The 20389-nt window shown below is 47.2% G+C and overlaps 1 protein-coding gene across 3 annotated transcripts in view; it reads right to left on the bottom strand.

The window, feature by feature from the left end:
* Window positions 1-569: 569 nt before the first annotated feature.
* The window catches only part of HCK (HCK proto-oncogene, Src family tyrosine kinase), a 45478-nt gene continuing 25658 nt past the window's right edge, over window positions 570-20389 (bottom strand). For 2 of the 3 annotated variants that reach the window (XM_086332437.1, XM_086332440.1), the window contains 8 exons: window positions 18116-18219; window positions 14394-14543; window positions 13897-14049; window positions 12211-12390; window positions 11298-11374; window positions 6330-6483; window positions 4288-4419; window positions 570-1079 (listed from right to left, as the gene is read on the bottom strand). In XM_086332437.1, the coding sequence (XP_086188563.1) occupies window positions 877-1079; window positions 4288-4419; window positions 6330-6483; window positions 11298-11374; window positions 12211-12390; window positions 13897-14049; window positions 14394-14543; window positions 18116-18219 (1153 nt within the window). In that variant the 3' untranslated portion in view covers window positions 570-876. The remainder of the gene's footprint in view (window positions 1080-4287; window positions 4420-6329; window positions 6484-11297; window positions 11375-12210; window positions 12391-13896; window positions 14050-14393; window positions 14544-18115; window positions 18220-20389) is intronic. The other variant, XM_086332439.1, reaches the window with a different exon arrangement.

The following is a 20389-nucleotide window of genomic DNA, read 5'->3' on the forward strand; positions in this document are numbered from 1 at the left end:
AGGGAAGCTCAAGAATACTGGTGTGGTTAGCCTATCCCTTCTCCAGCAGATCTTCCCAACCCAGGAATCAAACTGGGGTCTCCTTCATTGCAGGCAGATTTTTTACCAACTGAGCTATCAGCGAAGCTTATCCAGGTGAGTCTAGTGTAATTACAGGGATTCTGACAAGTAACAGAGGGAGGCCTCAGAGTCAGAGTCAGAGAAGGAGATGTGATGACAGAAACAGAATTTGGAGTGATGAGCAGAAGGGAACCAGGAACGTGGGCAGCTTCTAGAAGCTGGAAAAGGCAAGGGAATGATTCACCCCAGGAGCCTCCGTAAAGCACACAGCCCTGCCAACCCATCTCAGACTCTGACCTCTGGAACTGTAAGCCACCAAGTTTGTGCTAATTTGTTACAGAAGCCATAGGAAACTAATACAGCCAGCAAGTATTCAGGGGGCAGTTGGAAAACTGGGAGCATTGAACCCCACTTTTCTTTGCTAGTCCTTCCCCCTTTGACTTGTCATCCACCAAAGGCAAATGTTCCAAAGCTGGCAAGACAAGAAAAGCTAACCTATTAGTAAAACCTTTAGCTGTCAGATCTTTTATTTAAATATTTATTTCATCGTTTTAAAAGTTTTCTATCCAAACCGCAGCAGTAACTAGAATCCAGCTGTCCCAGGCAATAGAGATGTCAACTGGAGGTGTCCTGAGAATCGCAGATTGTGGATTGCCAGAGTCAAAAAGAGAGTGTCCAGTCCAACCCACCCACTTGGCAGATGAGGAATTGTGGCTGGAGGGAGGGTGGGTGTCTGAGAATAGGAAGGGTTAGCCAGGTGCCGGGAGCCACTGCACAGGCATGGCCTCCGTGCCTGGCCCCGCCTGGCCACCCCCATCACGGCTGCTGTTGGTACTGGCTCTCGGTGGCCGTGTAGAAGTCATCCAGCACACTCTGGATGTATTCAAAGGTGGGCCGTTCCTCAGGTCGGTTCTTCCAGCAGCGAGTCATGATGTTGTAGAGCTCTTCCGGGCAGTTGTCTGGTCGAGGCATCCGATATCCACGCTCCAGTGCACGGATCACCTCGGGGTTTGACATCCCTGAGAATGAGCCACGGAATTAAAAAGGGAGGGACTGGGGTCGGCCTGGCAGACAGTCACTGCCTCCCCAACAACCATCCCTCCCCACCTCCTCATGGGAGCCGAGCTCCTCCCATGATGCAAGCCAGGCATCTCTTCCCCCACTTCCCCTGCAGTGAGGGCAGGGGCCAGGTGCCCAGTTTTGGCCACACCCTTCCTCCTTTCTTTTTTTTTTTTCTTCTTTTTTTTCTCCTTCCTCCTTTCTTTGGACACTGACACAAAGTGGTCTGTGGAGCTGCAGCAGCCATCTGACCACATGGGGAAGACAATCACAGAGGAACCAACCCAGAGACCTGAGAGTCATTGAGCAGCTGAACTGACCTGTCTCCAGTGTCAGACTCCTTAGTCTGGGTTGTAACAATTTACCTATTGTTTCCACCATTCAGTCTGTTAATTTGTTACTTGCCGCCTGCAGGGTTCCATAACCCCCTGCCTGGTTTTTATCGGTGAAGCCTCAAGATAAAACAAGTCAGGTAGCCGACTCAGTGTCACCCTATGAGTGGGAACATTTCTTTGTTCAATTAAAATTTATGTTAGTTATCCTCAAGAACAACCATTTAAACATCTATGATCCCTCTTTCTTTAAAAAATTACTTGGCCATGCTGTATGGCATGTGGGACCTTAGTTCTCTAGCCAGGGATTGAATCCTTGTCCCTTGTATTGGAAGTGGTATTCTTAATCACTGGACCACCAGGGAAGTCCTATATTACCAGTCTTGAGCTCCAAAAGTATTCATATATTCAAGTGCTTCCTTGACATCTTGGATGCTATGCTAAGTCACTTTAGTCCTGACCAACTCTGTGCGACCCCGTAGACGGCAGCCCACCAGGCTCCCCCGTCCCTGGGATTCTCCAGGCAAGAACACTGGAGTGGGCTGCCATTTCCTTCTCCAATGCATGAAAGTGAAAAGTGAAAGTGAAGTCGCTCAGTCATGTCCGACTCTTAGCAACCCCATGGATAAGCCACCACAAATTTAACAGGGCTAAACAGAACTCTTAAATTTTTATCCGTAGACCATCAGACATCCAGTTGCTCAATCAAAACCAGGAGACTCATCCTTCATTCTTCTCTCTCCCTCGCTTTCCACATCAGCAAGTCACAGCCTTTCTTCTTTTAAAACACAGCACCAGCTCATCAACTTATCAGGTACCATCACCCCTGTCTGTGCCACAGCTGCAGCTCCCACCGTCTCCCCAGCCCTGATCCACTCTCCACACTAAACCAAAGCATCACTTGCATGTGGAAATCAGACGATGCCACTTCCCTGCCTATAATGCTCCAATAGCTTCTTTACACTTAGACTAACACCCACAGTCTTCACCATGACCATGGATCCCGCCTGATTGGGCCCCTGCCAAGCCCTGCTTCACATACCATCTGCTCTTATTTCTTGTCTGCATCTACCTTGCTTGTTTGATATTCTTCAGATACAACTCAGGCCCTAAGAGCTGGCAGTGCCTTCTATCTGGAATCCTTTCCCTAATCCTCACTCTGCTCACTTTCAGCTCAGATATGACCTGCTCTGACAGTGCTCCATGCCCACAGGAGCCCTAGGTCACTCTCTCTCCTACACCCCTGCTTAATTTTCTGTTCCAAGTGATCTCCACTGAGAAGTGCATCTATTTAGTGCATGTTCCTTCAGGCTATAATGTGAGTTCCTGCCAAGCAAGGGCTTTGTCTCCTACTGTATACTTCATGCCTAACACACAGTAGGAATTTGATACATACTGATGAGTGAACCAAGTGTCTGCACCTTTTATTTCTAATTTTCAGAACCATTTCTGCAAGGTGGTTGACTTAATTACCTATATTTTTTACAGAGGAAGACCTGGGGTAGAAGTCAAGTGAATTTCTCAAAGTGTTGATTAAACAGGAACAGGATTAAAGTTCAGGACTATTTACTTATAAAGTCAGAATTCTCTTTATATCCACCTTGCCTCCCGCCCCAGGGTTCTGGCTACAGATACCCTAGGAAACATCCCAACTGAAAAGCAACAGAGAAAAACTTTATCTGCTGAGTCCCAGGCACTCTACATGCCAGATATATCTTTGTATACCCCATGGTCTACTCAGTGTAGAGTGCCGCCCACAGGCATGGGGATGAATTCATCCATTTGACAAATAGTTACTAGGCACCCATTACCAGCCAAGCACAAAGGTAGCAGTCCAGATGCACCAGTAAGGAATACAGACATGATTTCTGGCCTCACAGAGCTCAGAGTTTGATGGAGACAATACCAAACAAATATAGTTATCAATGGTGATGAATGCTGTGAATGAAATGGCATAGGGTATAGCGAACGAGAAGCACAGGGACGTGTATAGTACTTTAGATGACTGGGTGGTGAGGTATAGCATGACATGAAGGGAGAGGAAAGAAATAGGCAGGGGCTGGATCATGCCGGACCTGCAGGCCACAATTAGGAGTTTGGGATTTTGTTCTAATTATGCTGGGAGGCCTTTAAAAATTTAGAGGTGGAGAAGGGAAAAGTTCTGATCCACAATTTTAGAAAAATCCCTCTGGCCTCAGGGAGAGAATGGCCTTTAGGAGAGAGGGCAGACTGCTTAGGAGGCCACTGTACCAGTGAGATGATGGAGGACGTTGGTCTGGTGTGGGTGGAGGCTGTGGAGTTAGAAGTGGACAGACTTGGGATGCTTTGTAGTCCAATGGCTAGAACCCTGTGACTCCTTGAACGTGGAAAGGGATGAGAGAAGAGGAAGGGCCAAGCAGGCTTCCAGATTCCAGGCTTAAGAAATTGGATAGATAATGATGTTATTAACTGAGAGGCTGGGGGTGAGGGTCAAGAACTCACTGAGGGTCAACCAACTCAGGCTGGTGGTTGCCAAGGGGAAGGCAGTTGGGGGAGGGATGGAGTGGAGCAGACATAAACTTTTATGTAGAGAATGGATAAACAATAAGGTCCTACTTTATAGTATAGAGAACTGTCTTCAATATCCTATTAATATGTATATATATATAACCGAATCACTTTGCCATACAGCAGAAATTGACACAACATTGTAAATCAACTGTACTTCATTAAAAATATTGATAAAAAACAAACACAATAACAAACAAACAAAAACTCAGTCTGAATGGACACAATAACAAGAGAAAGGAGCCAGGCTGCCCTGGAAGCAGCCCCAAGCTGATGCCCTCTCTCTTACCTGGGTAAGGGATCCGGCCATAGGTGACAATCTCCATCAGCAGGATACCGAAGGACCAGACATCTGACTTGATGGTGAAGGAGCCAAAGTTGATGGCTTCAGGAGCTGTCCACTTGATGGGGAACTTGGCCCCTGTGGTTTGAACAGAGCAGAGTCAAGGAGAGCCTGGGGAGCAATCAGAGCTAGGTCTCTGCTAGGGGGAGGGAACAGGACATCAGTACAGCTGCCAACATCTGTCCCCTGCAGGACTGTGACTTCCCTCAATCTGGCCCCCATGGAAGCAAGGAGCATCCATTCTGAAGACCAGTGGCTAAAGTAGGGAGGAGTGAGCCCAGGTACCTGGGGTGTGGCAGGGGATTCGCCCTCTTGGGGCCACCTCATTGATTCAGCTGATGTCCTGGTGAACTACAACTCCTGAAGAGTGGAGTCCTAGAGGTCACAGGACCTTTGGGGACAGCAGAAATTCAAGGGACTTTGAGTCCAGGTCATACCTGCTACCTCGACCCCCTAACCCCTGTGAGGGAAGGGAAGATTTCGGTTTCCCCCAGTCACTGGGTGTCTCTCCCTCTAGTCCTCCTCTCCTTCCATCTGGTCTGGGATAGGTTGAGTTAACCTTTAGTGAGTAATTTCTATTGCAATTCCACTGTAGTTGGGAATGCAGTGTAAAGGATACATGTTCTTTGGAATTTGTTGAGACTTGCTTTATCATCTAGTACATAGTCAGGTTTTGAAAATTCTCTATGTGTTTCCTGCTCCCGCCATCCCTTCCTCCCTTGGGACTGAGAGAGTTTTCTTTATTCCTGCTTATCCTCTCCTGGTTTAGAAATTATACATTCTATTCTTACGCTTGTAGTGGTTCCACTTTTACTGTGTCATACGAACGTGAAATAAAATATACAAATCTTTCCTATACAACTAGATGCCTTTTATATATGTATCCCCCCTTGTAATCACCGTTCAGATTAAGATATAGAAAATTTCAGCATCTCAGAAGGCTCCCTCCTGCCTCATCTCAGTCAATACCCCTGCAATCCAGGTTAAGTATTATTCTGACCTTTAGCACAATAAATGAGTTTTGCCTGTTTTTTTAAAAAAGTTTTATTGAGATGCATGCACAGACCATATAATTCAGCCACTTAAAGTATTCAGTTCAATGGTTTTCTTAATATATTCACAAGGTTGTGAATTTTAAAATATTTTCACCCTACGCTTCCCCAGACCATAACAGTCACTACCCATTTTTTTCTAGCTCCCCACTCCAGCCTTGGCTGGAATTAATCTACTTTCTGTCTCTATAGATTTGCTTATTCTGGGAATTTCATATAAATGGAATCATACAATACATGGTCTTTGTGTCTGGCTTCTTTCACTGAACACAGTGTTTGCAAAGTTTGTCCATGTTTAGGGTATATTAGTACTCCATCCCTTTTATGGTCAAATAATATTCCACCACATGTCTAGATCTCATTTTGTGTATTTGTTTATCAGTTGATGGACTTTTGGATTACTTCCACTTTTTGCCTGTTAAGAATAATGCTGCTGTCGACCTTCACATACATGTTTGCCTGTTTCTGAATTTTATATAAGTGGAACTATCCAGCATCTACTTTTTTGGTCTGAGTTCCCTTATTTTGATATTATGTCTGTGAGAGTCATCTATTTTCTTTTGCGTTTGCATGTGTCATTGGTTTGTAACTTCTCATTGCTACATAATATTCTGTGAATAAACCACAATTTAAATATCATTGTACTCTTTATGGACATTTAGATTCTTCCCTGTTTTTGTCTATCACACCTAAAGTCGCTCTTGCCCTTACCCTTAATTCTAACATGACTTGAGTGACCCAATCTACAATTGATCCCACTTACTGGGGGAGACTGGAGGCCAGAACTCAAGATGGAGCCCCTCCAGCTTAATAACACACAGCTGATACTGGGACAAACCTTTGCATTTTGATTAATATCACTTTCACAGGTCCTAATGCTCAGTACACACAACCCACCCCAGTGGGCCCCACAGGGCCCTCGACACCATCCCCTACCTTCCCGAGCTGTGTACTCGTTGTCCTCGATGACCCGTGCCAAACCGAAGTCAGCGATCTTGCACACCAGGGATGCAGACACCAAGATGTTGGCAGCTCGAAGGTCTCGGTGGATGTAGTTCCTCCTCTCGATGAAAGCCATGCCTTCTGCAATCTCCACCCAAAACAGAGACACCCTTACCCTCAGATTTGGCCCAGCCCAAGGTGGGTCTCACCCAAAAGCAGAAGACAACTGTCCAAGTGTGAGAAAACTGGAAAATATGTGCGCTGGCCTGGGTCCTGGTCTCAGATTGGCATTTCTCTGTCTACCTAACCAGGTTGGGGGGATCCTCATAGCCTGGGCCAATCTGTAGCTTCTCTAGGGTTCCAAGACTTCCAGAAAACACTTTAAGGAAAAAGCATTATTTCTCCAAGGACCTACACACACACACACACACACACACACACACACACCAGGATACTTTGAAGGGCTTTCATCCCCAATCCCCTTACTGGGAACAACCTAGGTTCACATCACATTTTGTTGTATCTCTTACGCCTTCTTCACTCCCAAGCCTGGGTAGGGAAAATTCCTTTGCTCATTCAACAAACATCTACTGAGTGTCTTGTGGGCACCAGACATGTTACTTGGACAGGTCGGGAGCCAGGCAAAGCCCCCACAAGGTGGTGATCAGCACCATAAAGAAAGGGGAAAGCAGGTGCTAGGACATGAAGTGTAGAGGGCTGTTTTGGATTGGATGATCAGGAGGTGAAACTTCAGCAAATGCTGTCAAAGAAGAGCATTCCTGGCAGAGAAGATCATGTGCAAAGGCCCGGAGGTAGGAAGCAGCTTGGGTATTCATGGAACAGGAGGCTGAGCAGAAGTTGCCCAAGGGAAAGTGGGGAGGAGAGAGGAGGTTGTGGGAAAGGCTGCTGATGGGGAAGAACCTTGTAAGTTATGAGAGGGGGTTGGGTTGTATTCTGAGCACAAAGGGAAGTGGGAAGTCTTAGAGCAGGAGAGTGACATGGTCTGATGTATATTTTAACGTCATCAGGGCTTCTGAGTGCATAGTGGACTGTGTGGAGAGTTCTTATTCACAATGGGACCTGGGAAGCCTGACAGAAAGATGTGGGATTTTTCTGTAAAGACGTTTTCCTCTTACAATAGTTTGTGCATTACCCCTCATAAAGAGGTTTATGATTAACCCTCAGAAACTCAGAAAATAGCATTTATAGTTCATAAACTGGTCTTTGATGTCCTTGAACCAGGTGTTACCACCGTCTCTTTTGTTCAAAGGAGGGACACCTTTGTCAGATCACACCCCCAGGATTTGAATATCCACCCCCAGGGCCTCCATGCTGCCTTTAATCGCCGAGAACTCCAGCACTTTGGAGGACTGCAGCTGGCTGCAATCTGGTGAGATTATTTGAGGAGGTAGGGTGTCTGGCCAGACTAAATCAAGGTCTGTTTAAGATCTGAGGCAAGTGGATGGTACGCTTGTGGAAAGTGGCCAGCAGGGGGCACCCATGGCCATTGGAACCGAGGTCTGAGCCTCCAGACTTTTCTAACCAAACCAGGAGACTGATTTTGCTTGTCATCGCCTGCCAGGAGTGGGTGAGGCAGTCTTGGCCTCATGGGTGTGGAAAATTTATAAGGAGTTCAGATGAACAGTTAACAACAGCCATAACATTAACTGTAGACGTTGTAGCTTATTCATTAATCGTAATATGATATTTAATACTTAAATACCATTTGCTCTCTACTTTGGGGTAGGTACTATTGCTTCAGCACTATTATTTCACAGGTGATAAAACTGAATCCCAGAGAAGTAACTACCTGGTCCAAGTGGAGACCAGGACTGGAAATCTGACAGCCCTGCTTAGGGTCTGTGTCCATTACCCTACCTGAATTTTTGGCACAGAGCAGGCACTAACGCTGGTAGTTAGCATTTTTCAGTGCTCAGGGCAGACACTCATGTTATGGATTTGCACATGAGCACATGAGCTCAAGGGGGCAAGTGGGACTAACCCCACTTAGAAGACAGCAGATAAGAATGCCTAAGTGACTCCTGGGTTGGGCCAGCTCAACTTGAGCCCCACATCTCTGTGATCTCCAAGCAAACTACTTTACCCTCTGTGCCTCACTTTTCTTCTCTGTAGAATGGGACAATAGAATCTTCTTCTGAGGGTTCATGTGAGGATTAATACTCTAAATCTACATCAAGTGTTTAGAACAGAGTCTGGCATATAAGTATTCACTTCAACAGTCCCTGTTGAGGAAAGTAGCCCTCAGAAAGGTTAAACTATTTGCTCAAGACTACACAGGGAGCCCTGGGCTCAACAGCAAAACTCTGTACGATTCCTAAGTCCATGCGTATACAGTGTTGCTTCTCAAGGGTTTGTCAACTGAACGAATAGTGGATAGGTTGGCTGGGTTCAGGGTTGGTCTATAAATTGGGAGTTGATGAGGTGGTGAGATTTCATGAGCACCAGATGGTCTGCCGTGATGTCAGTCATTGGCACATGGGTTTGCTTCTGAGAGAGTACCAGGGAATCACAGAATCAGCTGGAAGGACCTGTAGGGATATTCCAGCTCAGGGCTCTTCACATTGAATCTAACTGAGGGGCAAAAGAAAGGTCACCCCTTCAATCAGAGCAGCTCTGTTTTAATCTATTTTAAAATGATCAGCTGCTCCATAAGATTCATTTGACCAATATAGTTGTAGCTAAAAAAAAAAAAAAAAGCTTACAAACTTGAAAAGCACAAAGATGGTCCAGTTCCTTCACTGACAAATGGAGGGACCCAGGGACCCAGAGTGGATCTGAGGTTACACAGCCAGGTGGTGACGGGGCAGTCTCTGCTGCGCCCACCCACCTCTCTAGGACCGGAGGTGAAGACCAGGCCCCAGGGTGGCTCCTTTCTGTGCCTGGGCTCTGAGGCCACCTTTGCTCCTGGATGTACAAGGGCCTGGCTCCTCTTTCCCTCCTGTGGTTTCTGTCTTTACCGTTTGTACCACGGGGAGAATTGTTCTTGCCCTGGTCCATGACCCTCCTCCCAGCAAGGCTTCTGCCAGTGTGATGGTTACAATTTAGCAACAGGCCAGACTCCTGTTTCACTAGGAAGAAGGGCTCACTGAAGAGAAAATGCCTCTTCTGGATTTCCCTATGCCTCTGGTATTGGAAGACTCTGAAAGGCAAAGCCTTTTATCATATCTTCCTTTATTATACCCTTCCCAGGATTTGCATATTCAAATGAAAATTGACTGAAATAGCATCTCCTGAAGGCCCTGCCCTGGGCCCAGGTGCCCCTCCCTCTCCCTTAACACCTTCCAGGCTGCAAGCCACACCCCCTTCATTTTTGCCAGGCTCAGGCTCCAACAGACCAGGTTGAGCTCTGGTTTTGTCCTTTAGACTTTGGCATAGACTGTTTCTTCTGCCTGGAATACCCTTCCCTCTCATCTTCACCTGCCCAACTTCTATTCAGGCCTCAGCCCAGTGACAGCTTCCTCTGGGAAGCCTTCTCTGATTGCTCCTGGACTGGGAGAAGTGCTCCAGCCGTGGGTTCCCACCAGTACCCGTTTCCTCCCCTGTTTTCCCACAGACAGGAGACAATGAATGAGAGAAGACAGAAGTGAAAAGCACTCAGGCTGGGAGTGAGAAGAGCTCCATAAAGTGAAGGGAAGATGAGAAAGAAAATGGAGTTTTAAGAAGCGTTTCTGTGATTTCTGGACATTATTAATTTTGCTGGATACTGCATTCTTTTGACACTGAGCCAGGACTACTTGGGTCATGGCTCTCTAAGAGATTTAGTTGTTTAATAAGTGTAAACCCTAGGGGATAGCAGTACTTTCCATTTTGTTCACTACCATATCCCCCCAAAGTAACACAGTCACGTAGGCAAGCTACTTCACCTCCCTGGGCTTCAGTTGCCTCATCTCCTCTTTACTTCCTCTCTAAGCCTTAACTTCCTGTTCTGTAAAATGGGATGACAATTACCCATCTGTGGCCAGACTGTCACATCAGTGGTTCCCTGTGAACCACACCTCCTGGGACTCACGCCTTTTTGCAGTCCCTCCTACACTGACTCTGGGCTAGGTCATGTGACTTGCTTTGACCAACAGGACATTAGCCTGCACAAAGCGAATAGGAGCTTGCTCATGATGGCTTAGTCCCTTGGAAGACTCCCTCTTGGAACCTTTCTGCCATGATGTAAAGGAGCTCAGGTTAGGCTGCTGAATGAGTGATGTGGAGTCACTGGAGACAGACCCAGAGGATGAGCCACCATCCCAGATATTCTAGCCCCAGGGAAGCTCTCAGCAGAATGCATCCTCAAGAGGGGGCTGGGTTTCACCACGCTGAGCAGAGAAATCACCCAACCAACCCCAGTCAACCCCACAGAATCATGGGAAATGATACATTGTTGTTTCAAGCTACTAAACTTTGGAGCAGTTGGTTACAAAGGAAGAGATAACAAAAATCTCACCCTAGAAGGCTGATGTGAAGACTATATGAGTTAGGACTTGTGTGCATGCTTAGTCACTCAGTGGTGTCTTGCAGCCCCAGGGACTGCAGCCCCCCAGGTTCTCCAGGCAAGAATATTGGAGTGGGTTGCCATGCCCTCCTCCAGGAGATCTTACCAACTCAGGGATTGAACCCAGGTCTACCCGCTTTGCTGGTGGATTCTTTACCTTCTGAGCCACCAAGGAAGCCCAAGAATAATGGAGTAGGTATTCTACCCCTTCTCCAGGGGATCTTCCCAACCCAGGAATCGAACTGGGGTCTTCTGCATTGCAGGTGGATTCTTTACCAGCTGAGCTACCAGGAAAGCCCCGAGTTAGGTCATAGAAGGCACAGTTAAAAAGAATACTTTTATCCTGAGCACTCAATATGTGTTAGCTATTATTGTTATTATGATAGCATGTAATCAATAAACACGTGTTGAATAAATAATTGACTTCCCCTTCCCGGACTTCCCCATTAGACTCTCACCTGGGCTGAGAAGTCGATGAGTTTGGGCAGTGGCTGCCTGCTACCTTCTTCACTTTTCAGGAAGTCCAGCAGGCTGCCTGTGTGGGGGTAGGGGGAACAACATTTACTACTCTTATGACTTTAACAAGTGGTTAACACGGTTCATAATAATGAATTTAAATAGAAGTATTTATTTACTGTTCCTAGCATATGAGAAATAGAATCTGAGCATTTTGAGAATGACTTTGTGCTTGCCAGACTGGTTGTTTGATTGAGACAGCTTTCTGAGCCTGGGGGACTGGGGCCATGGTTTTATAAGGCTGGCATAATTGTGTGTTTAGAAAATGATAAAAGCTTTGAGATGTCAAATCCTTCTAAATGGATGTCATGTGAGATGTTTCTGTATGTTGAGAAATGGGCAGGAATTGAACATTATTGAGAAATGATGGCCTAAAAAAATATCCCTGAGACATCCTGGACTGTGTGCCGGCAGGATGGGAGCAGCCTGGAAAGGATGCTTAGCCAATGCATAAGGAATGCTTTGCTGAGTCTCCTGGAGCATTGATCCACCCAGGGAAGATGGCTGGTGGTTGGGGGGGTGGGGGTGGTTGAGGGAGTCTCCCCAGCCTCAAGGGCTCATGGTGAACCCATAGAAGGCTCTTCTCCTATCACCCAGAGGGGTTCTGGCCCCGCCCCCTCTCCTAGAGGTCCATGTGCTCCCCTTCTCCTGGCATCCCCCTAACATGATTTAACTCCCCTTAACCAGGAGAGTGGGGCAGTCAGATACTAAGGTGCTCAGCGAGTTTATGTCAAAAGAGTTCCTGGCCAGGCTGGGGGCATCTTGAAGGGCAAAGAACCATGTCAGAGTCAACTCTGACTCTGCAGGTGACCAGGAGGAGGCATAGTTGGTACCCCAGCTCCCAGCATGTGGCACCTTTGGCCATGAACTCCGTGATGATGTAGATGGGCTCCTCTGTGACCACAGCGTGCAGCTTCACCAGCTTGTCATGCTGCAAAGTCTTCATCAAGTTGGCTTCTGCCAGGAAGGCCTCCACGGACATGCTCCCAGGCTTCATCGTCTTCACGGCCACCTTGGTGTGCTTGTTGTAGGTGGCTGCAGAAGGACAGGAAGCAGAAAATGTGGTTAGGGCCCACTGCTCTTTCCTCACAGGCCCCAAAGACCTGGCTGCAGACCTGCCTCCTCCAGAGAGCCTTTCCTGCCCATCTCAGCCCTTAGAGAAGGAAGGGGAGACATGTGCTTTGCCCTCAGGTAGATGTGGTTTGGAAGGCTGGTCTACCACTTCCTAGCTGTGTGCCCTTGGGCAGGTCACTTAACCTCTCTGAACTATGGTTTCCTCATATGCAAAGGCTCATGTAGGGGTTAAGGGATTAAGACATCATTCTGATTATGCCACTCACTCACACACCTACCTTTGTTTTGTCACACATTCACATACACACCATCTTTGCTTTAAATGTTTATTTAATCTTAACACTGCTCTCAAAATAAATATATCTCATCATGGTCCACAAGGCCCTGCATAAACTGGCCTTGCTCTCTTAGCCTTGTCATCCACCAACACCTCTACCCCTTGCCTTTTGTGCACCAACCCACCTGCATATCATTCAGTCCCTCGAGCAGCCATCTCCCTCTCCCACCACAGGGACTTCGCTCATGCCGTTCCCTCACTTCACCCCACCCCTTCCCTGCTTCATCTTGTTGATCTTGCAAATCTCAGTGTTGCTTGTGTTTCTATTTTTGCCTTGGCTGCCAGGAAGCTCTAACGCAGAGTTGAGGTCTTCCTACAGTAAGAGCCTAAGGCCTTATATAATGTGTGTGTGTGTGTGTGTGTTTTCTAACCCCATCAGTCTGATCTGTCTTGCCTTCCTCACCATACACTTTCTCTGCCTTTTCTTCTTCGGTGCCTGACACACAGCAGGCTCTCAATACATATAGTTGAAGTGAGTGGATTTTAAACTTGTGTTTTTCTGGCTGAATTGTTGGCATCTCTGTAAGCTGTCTTCACTCCCATTTGGAACGTGGTGGAGTATAAACAGTGTGGGGGGCGCCAGGCACTGGGCCAGGCATCGCATCTACCCCCACAGTTCTGCAGGGCAGGCTTTGCTATTCTTAAGTCATTAGAGGCAGCCCAGCAGGGGTGGGATATGTCTTTCTGAAGCCCTACAATGCTCTAGCATGACGCTGGGCACATGGCAGGGGCTTAGAACAGCATGTTCATCAGCTGCCAACATTGAACTCACCTGGAAATCTCCAAGCTACACTTTCCCATTCTTAATTCTCATCATTCTAAGAGATGCTCTGGTTCTCTCAACCCCAGACTGTCCCAGCTCCATGTGAGGAAGCAGATTCCTCACTGAGGACTCCCACTTCTTAGAAGAAAGTTTTTGACCCCAACAGGCCTGACCTCAAAGATTTGCATGGCAGTGTTTGCATGGCAGGACTATTTGCTTTGCTATCAGAGGAATCACTCCTTTACAGTTATTATTCAAATCTCCCCTCTGCCCTGGGTGGCATTCCCATTTGGCCTTGGGCTGTTCTTGGAAGCAAGGACCTCCCTCTCTCCTATCTCCTCTCCTGGCTTTGGCCCTGGGTCCTTACCCATCCAGACTTCCCCAAACTGCCCAGCTCCAAGTTTCTTCTCCATCTTGAGGGACTCCCGGGGGATCTCCCAGGCGTCTTTCTCCCAAGGTTTCTGGGGCTTGGAGGACATGCAGGGCACTGTGAGCTTCTGGCAGAGTCCGTCGCTCGCCTCTGGAACAGAGCCCCCTGGTCAGCCGAGGGCAGGCAGCCCCAAGCCAGCCTCAGGCTTCCCCTCCAGGCCTCCCTTCCTGGTCCACTGCATCTGGCCCCTGTTCCAAAGGGCTGCTCCATTGAAGGTATTCCCAAGAGAACAGAGCATGGTGAGATGGCATCTCTGCCCTCCCGCTCAACAGACCAAAGACTTCAGGAGGATCCAAAGCAACTGTTTGTCTGGGGGGAGGGTCAGGAAGACCTTAGCAGGCCTCAGAGGCAGCAGTGCCCCCTTGACTAGGATTCCCAGGAGAGAGGCCCACCCAGCTGGGCCCCCAGAAGGGAGGCAGCCCCGCAGCACTCACTCTTATAGTGGGCCACCAGTTCCTGCAGGCTGCCGAAGGTGCTCCGGGGCGAGATGTAGAAACCCCCATTGTCCAGCGTGCGGATCTTGTAATGTTTCACCGTGTCCCTGTGCTGGGGGTCGTAGTCTCGCACAGACAAAGAGTAGCTCCCTGTGTGGGCCAGAGAGAAACCACCCGGCGTGAGCACCCTGACAGCCTGTAAGGCCACTGCTGGCACCGTCTTGACATCCGCACAGTGGAGCAGAGGGTAGGAGTGGGCGGTGGAGTCAGGCTGCCTGGGTGCTTGTCAGGCTGTTCCATGTCCTCCTGTGAGACCTTGGACACGTGACCAAGTCACTTTTCTTTGCCTCAGTGTCCTTATCTGTAGAATGGGATTGGTCATCATATCTCCTCCCCTCAGCACACTGCCTGGTGGTAGAAGAAGTAATGCTTGTACTCAGGATGTAAAAGCTCAGCAATGTTGGCTGTCATTGAGTTCATTATTTCTTTTTCTTCCTATTATCTATCTATTTTTCACAAAAACCAAGATACCACACCCAATTTGGTAAAAAAGCAAGGCTGTTTAGTACTATTTACAGTAGCTAGGACATGGAAGTAACCTAGATGTCCATCGGCAGATGAATGGATAAGGAAGTTGTGGTACATATACACAATAGAATATTACTCAGCTATAAAAAGGAAAGCATTTGAGTCAGTTCTAATGAGGTGGATCTGGAGCCTATTATATAGACTGAAGTAAGTCAGAAAGAGAAAGACAAATACTGTATATTAACACATATATATGGAATTTAGAAAAACGGTACTGATGATCCTACATGCAGGGCATCAGAGCAGACACAGATTTAAAGAACAGACTTTAGAACTCAGTGGGAGAAGGTGAGGGTGGGGTGATTTGAGAGACTAGCATTGAAACATGTACATTACCATATGTAAAATAGATGACCAGTGCAAGTTCAACGCATGAAACAGGGCACTCAAGTCCAGGGCTTTGGGACAACCCAAGGAATAGGGTGGAGAGAGAGGTGGGAGGGGGGTTCAGGATGCAGGGACACATGTATACCTGTGACCGATTCATGTTGATGTATGGCAAAAACCATCACAATATTGTAAAGTAACTATCCTCCAATCAAAATAAATTAGTTAATTTAAAAAATAAAAATAGATGATGTTATAGTGAAAGCAGTATGGGTATATCCATAGGTTATTTAAATACAAATACACATTAATTCTGAAAATAAAAGTTAGGCTGTTTAGAAGCAAACAAGCAAAAAGTTTAAACAAACAAACCAATCCAGTTCAACTGTTACAATAGAAACATTGAAATGTAAGTGTCCATATTAAATGTTGTGGCAGGCTGAGTCACTGCTGCTGCTGCTAAGTCACGTTCGACTCTGTGCGACCCCATAGGCAGCAGCCTACGAGGCTCCTCTGTCCATGGGATTTTCCAGGTTAGAGTACTGGAGTGGGGTGCCATTGCCTGCTCCAGACTGAGTCACGGCCCCCCACAATGCCACGTCCTAATCCCTGACACCTGTGTGTGCATCACCTCACGTGGTAAAGGGATTCTGCACATGTGATTCAGTTAAGGAGCTGGCGATGGGGAACTATCCTGGATTCACACAGACCAGAAACACACACATCTTTCAGTCCATGGCCACGGTTCTGCCTTTTGTGAGCTGTGTATCCTTGGGCAAGTTATTCACTTCTCTCCCTCTCAGCTTTCTCCACCACGATAGCACCATGTCATAGGATATGGGGGAGGTTTAAATTGTTGCATGAATTACAGTTGACCATACATGCTGGCGCTTCCCTGGTGCCTCAGATGGTAAAGAATCTGCCTGCAATGGAGGAGACCCAAGTTTGATCCCTGGGTTGGGAAGATCCCCTGGAGAAGGGAATGGGTCCATGGGTCAGAAAGTTGGACACAACTGATCGATTTTCATGCACGCTAGGCTGCTGTGCTTAGTCGCTCAGTCGTGTCCGACTCTTTGTGAACCCATGGGACTGTAGCCCGCCAGGCTCCTCTGTCCATGGGGATTCTCCAGGCAAGAATACTGGAGTGGGTGCCATGCCCTCCTCCAGGGGATCTTCCTGACCCAGAGATCGAATCCAGGTCTCCCGCACTGCAGGTGGATTCCTTCATGTCTGTTGTTTGGTTGCTCAGTCATGTCCAACTCTTTGTAACCCCATGGACTGCAGCCTGCCGGGCTTCCCTGTCCTTCACTATCTCCTGGAGTTTGCTCAAACTCATGTCTATTGAGTTGATGATGACATCCAACTATCTCATCCTCTGTCACCCCCTTCACCTCCTGCCCTCAATCTTTCCCAGCATCAGGATCTTTTCAAATGAGTCAGCTCTTGACAATGAATGAATAGGAATAATAAATAATAAACAATGAATGGATAGGAATAATATTCATTATAATGGACTATAGTTATATGCATTATAATAAGCTATATTGTTCATTACAGTGAATGATTAACCCCACAGGTAGAAGTTTTATATCACCATGTTATGCGTAAGGAAACTGAGGTCCAGGGAGATGAAGTACCTAACCTGCAGTCACACAGCCTGTAAGTAGCAGAGCTGGGCTTCAAACCCAGGCAGCTGGGACCACACTCTTAATCATTCTGCCCAGTCAAGGAGAGGCTGACTTGGCGGGTGCTGGGCGGGGAAGGGCAGAACCCAGGAAGCAGCAGGATGGGACTCAGGGCACTTGTACTACAAGTTTATTAACTCAGTGAGCCCACCTACGCTCACTCTGAGGGCGGTGGGAGTGGCCAGGCTCACCTTCCTGCCCTTGTGTGTAGGATGGCCCAGAGGGAGAAGCCGAGGGCTGTGTATGGCTTTATCTTTTTGCACCATTTCTTTTCCTCTGGGGGCTGGTAGGGAGTTTGTTGGGTGGGAGGAAATAAAGCCCAAACATTCCCTGACCTGAAACACAGATTGTGAGCGCTGTTTCAGCCACATTCAGGCTTCCCCAGTTCAGAAATCAGGGGGCAAGTAGAAGGCCCCCGAACTGATCGTCCAGGGTACTGTGAGGTCATACTCAATATAATGTCCTGATTTCTCTAAACCAGGCAGTTTTGAAGCTAAACCCAGTAGTAAAGGCACACTGTGTGTGAAGTCTGAAATCACAGGACTCCTCCTTACAATCATCCCTTTGGCAAAACTGGCCTTACTTGATACCAGTTTTAGTTATTTGTTGTTTGGGGGCACTACTCTTGCCTCCTATGCAATGACCGGGCACAAAGCCACCCTCACAGCACAGAAGTTTCAGGAAGCAGGTCACTGACATCAAAATATCCAAATACCTCAAAGGAGTTATTTGAAACAGGCCCCAGACAAGGTTGGCTTGGGGTCTCTTCCCACAGCCCGAGCCCATCTCATTTCCTTACGGAAGGAGAGAGGAGTCAGGCTTGTGGACAAGATATATTTTGATGGGTATATAAAAGAATCCAAGCTAATGAAGATCGAGTTCAGCAGGTTGTTGTTCTTCAGGGCAGTAACTACTGCATCTTACTTCCACTGACCTAAGTTGGCAGGTCTGGGGGCTGAGAAGGCTTGAACAAAGAGCAGAAGGAAGCCTGGCAGCCCGGGGAGGGGGGCTGGGTGAGTTGTTCAGACAATGGCATACCCCAAGCGAAGGATGGTGTCCGGTCATGACTGGGACTCCCCTGTGTGGTGGGTGGAAACATGGGGCGAGGGGGACTGGCCTCACCTTTGGTGGTCTCACTGTCCCGGATCATGAAGGAGCCCAGCACGTTGCCAGGGGCCAGGAGTTGGCGCTCTGCATCTTTTCGGCTGATGCCCTTGAAGAACCACCTGGAGGGAAGGGAGGGGGCAGTGTGTAAGCCCGCGGCGGGCAGTCCTGTTTGACTATTGGCACTCTCGCCTGGCATCAGGACTCCAAGGGCCCGGATTCCTCTGGTGTCAGTTTTACTCAGAGATTCTTTGGGGGAAAAGCAGTCATTCCTTTGATACTGACATTTTACCACAAGTGAATCCAGTTCACTGAGGCTGAAACTTGCAATTTAGGGAGCTTTCTTTAAGAAAAATAATAAAGCATTATAAATACTAATACAAAATGTTGCTGGTTATTCCAGTACCACCCAACATGAGGGATAAGGTGATGAGCAAAAAGACTGGGTGGAAAAATACAGCAGTCTTAACCAACTGTGGTCAAAAATCTTCCTTTTGCAGATTTCTCTAGAACGTTTGATCAACCTCTCAGGATCTTAGAGGCCCATATGAGTGAGGGCTGAGCTTTGTCATCACAGTTCATCTTCCTCTGTAGATACAGAGTTGAATATAACATCAGCATGAATTTCTAAGCTCAAATGTGAGATTTCAAATAATTTTATACTTGGCACCACATCCCTGGACCTTTCTTCATCCTCCTTGACTATTTGGGATCTTTAGATCCCCCCCAAAATCTAAGGATAACTTTAAGCAGCAGAAACCAAATTTATTCCCTGAGGAGTGGTTCATGCACTGTGATGGAAAAAGCCCCAGACCAGAGATCAACTGGCCTTGACCCTGCCACAAATCTATGTGTGACTTGGAGCACATTGCTTTCCCTCTCTGGACTTCTGTTTCCTCTGCTATCAACTGGGGAAACAGGCAGTTACCATTTATCAAGCTCTTATTATCCACCCAACAACTCTATGGAATCATTGCCTTTATTATCTCCATTTTACAGATGAGGAAATCGAGAAATAGAAAGAGCAAGTAACTTGCCTGGCATCACACAGCTAGTAAGTGGTGAAGGCAGGATTCAAAGTCAGGCAGTCTAACTCCAGAGCCAAAGATCCTAATCACCCTGCAACACCCCTGCCTTCCTTGCTTTCATTTGGTAAAGTGATTCAAGCCGTGGTAAAATGTTCAAGCAATGTTAAAGGTACACAGTAAGAGCTGTCCTCCTGGCAATCCCACCCCAGGAAGTTATCCTACTGATTTTGCACAGGAAGTAATGACATATACCCAAGGAGACTCAAGGCAGCATGAGACTGGAGACAGTTTAAGAGACCACTGACAAGGGATGGAGGGGCATCTACATGACAGACATGGCAACTGTGAAACGGAGCAACTGTAGGCCCTGCCTGGAAGATCTGAACAAAAGAGGTGGGAGAGTATAGTGTAGAAGCTGCCACTTGCGTAAAACGGAGAGAGACAATCTTCTTTGCAGCATTGTTCACAATAGCCAAGACACAGAAACAAGCTCAACGTCCATCAATAGATGGATGGATCAAGAAGTTGCAGCACTTATATACAATAAATATTGTTGTTTCTGTTTAGTCATTAAGTTGGGTCTGACTCTTGCGACCCCATGGACTGTAGCCCACCAGACTCCTCTGCCCATGGGATTTCTCAGGCACAAATACTGGAGTGGGAAGTTATTTTCTTCTCCAGGGGATTTTCCCAACCTAGGGATCAAACCTGTGTCTCCTGCATTACAGGTGGATTCTTTACTGCTGAGCCACCACAGACATGATAGTGGAATATTAGCCATAAAAAAGAATAACACAATGCCATTTGCAGCAACATGGATGAACCTAGAGATTATCATACTAAGTGAAGTGAGTCAGGAAGGGAAAGACAAATACCAAATGATATCACTTACATGTGAAATCTGAAAAAATTATGCAAGTGAACTTACAAAACAAATAGTGTCACAGATGTAGAAACGAACTTATGGTTAGCAGTGGGGAAAGGGGAGAAGAGGGATAAATTTGGAGACTGAGACTGACACATACATACTACCATACATAGATAACTAATAGGGACCTATAGCACAGGGAATCCGGAGAAGGCAATGGCACCCCACTCCAGTCCTCTTGCCTGGAAAATCCCATGGACGGAGGAGCCTGGTGGGCTGCAGTCCATGGGCTCACTAAGAGTCAGACATGACTGAACGACTTCACTTTCACTTTTCACTTTCATGCATTGGAGAAGGAAATGGCAACCCACTCCAGTGTTCTTGCCTGGAGAATCC

The sequence above is a fragment of the Bos grunniens genome, chromosome 13, assembly GCF_055505025.1.
Source record: "Bos grunniens cultivar Pamir isolate PY7600 chromosome 13, Bosgru_T2T1.0, whole genome shotgun sequence".
NCBI classification, from domain to species: Eukaryota; Metazoa; Chordata; class Mammalia; order Artiodactyla; family Bovidae; genus Bos; species Bos grunniens.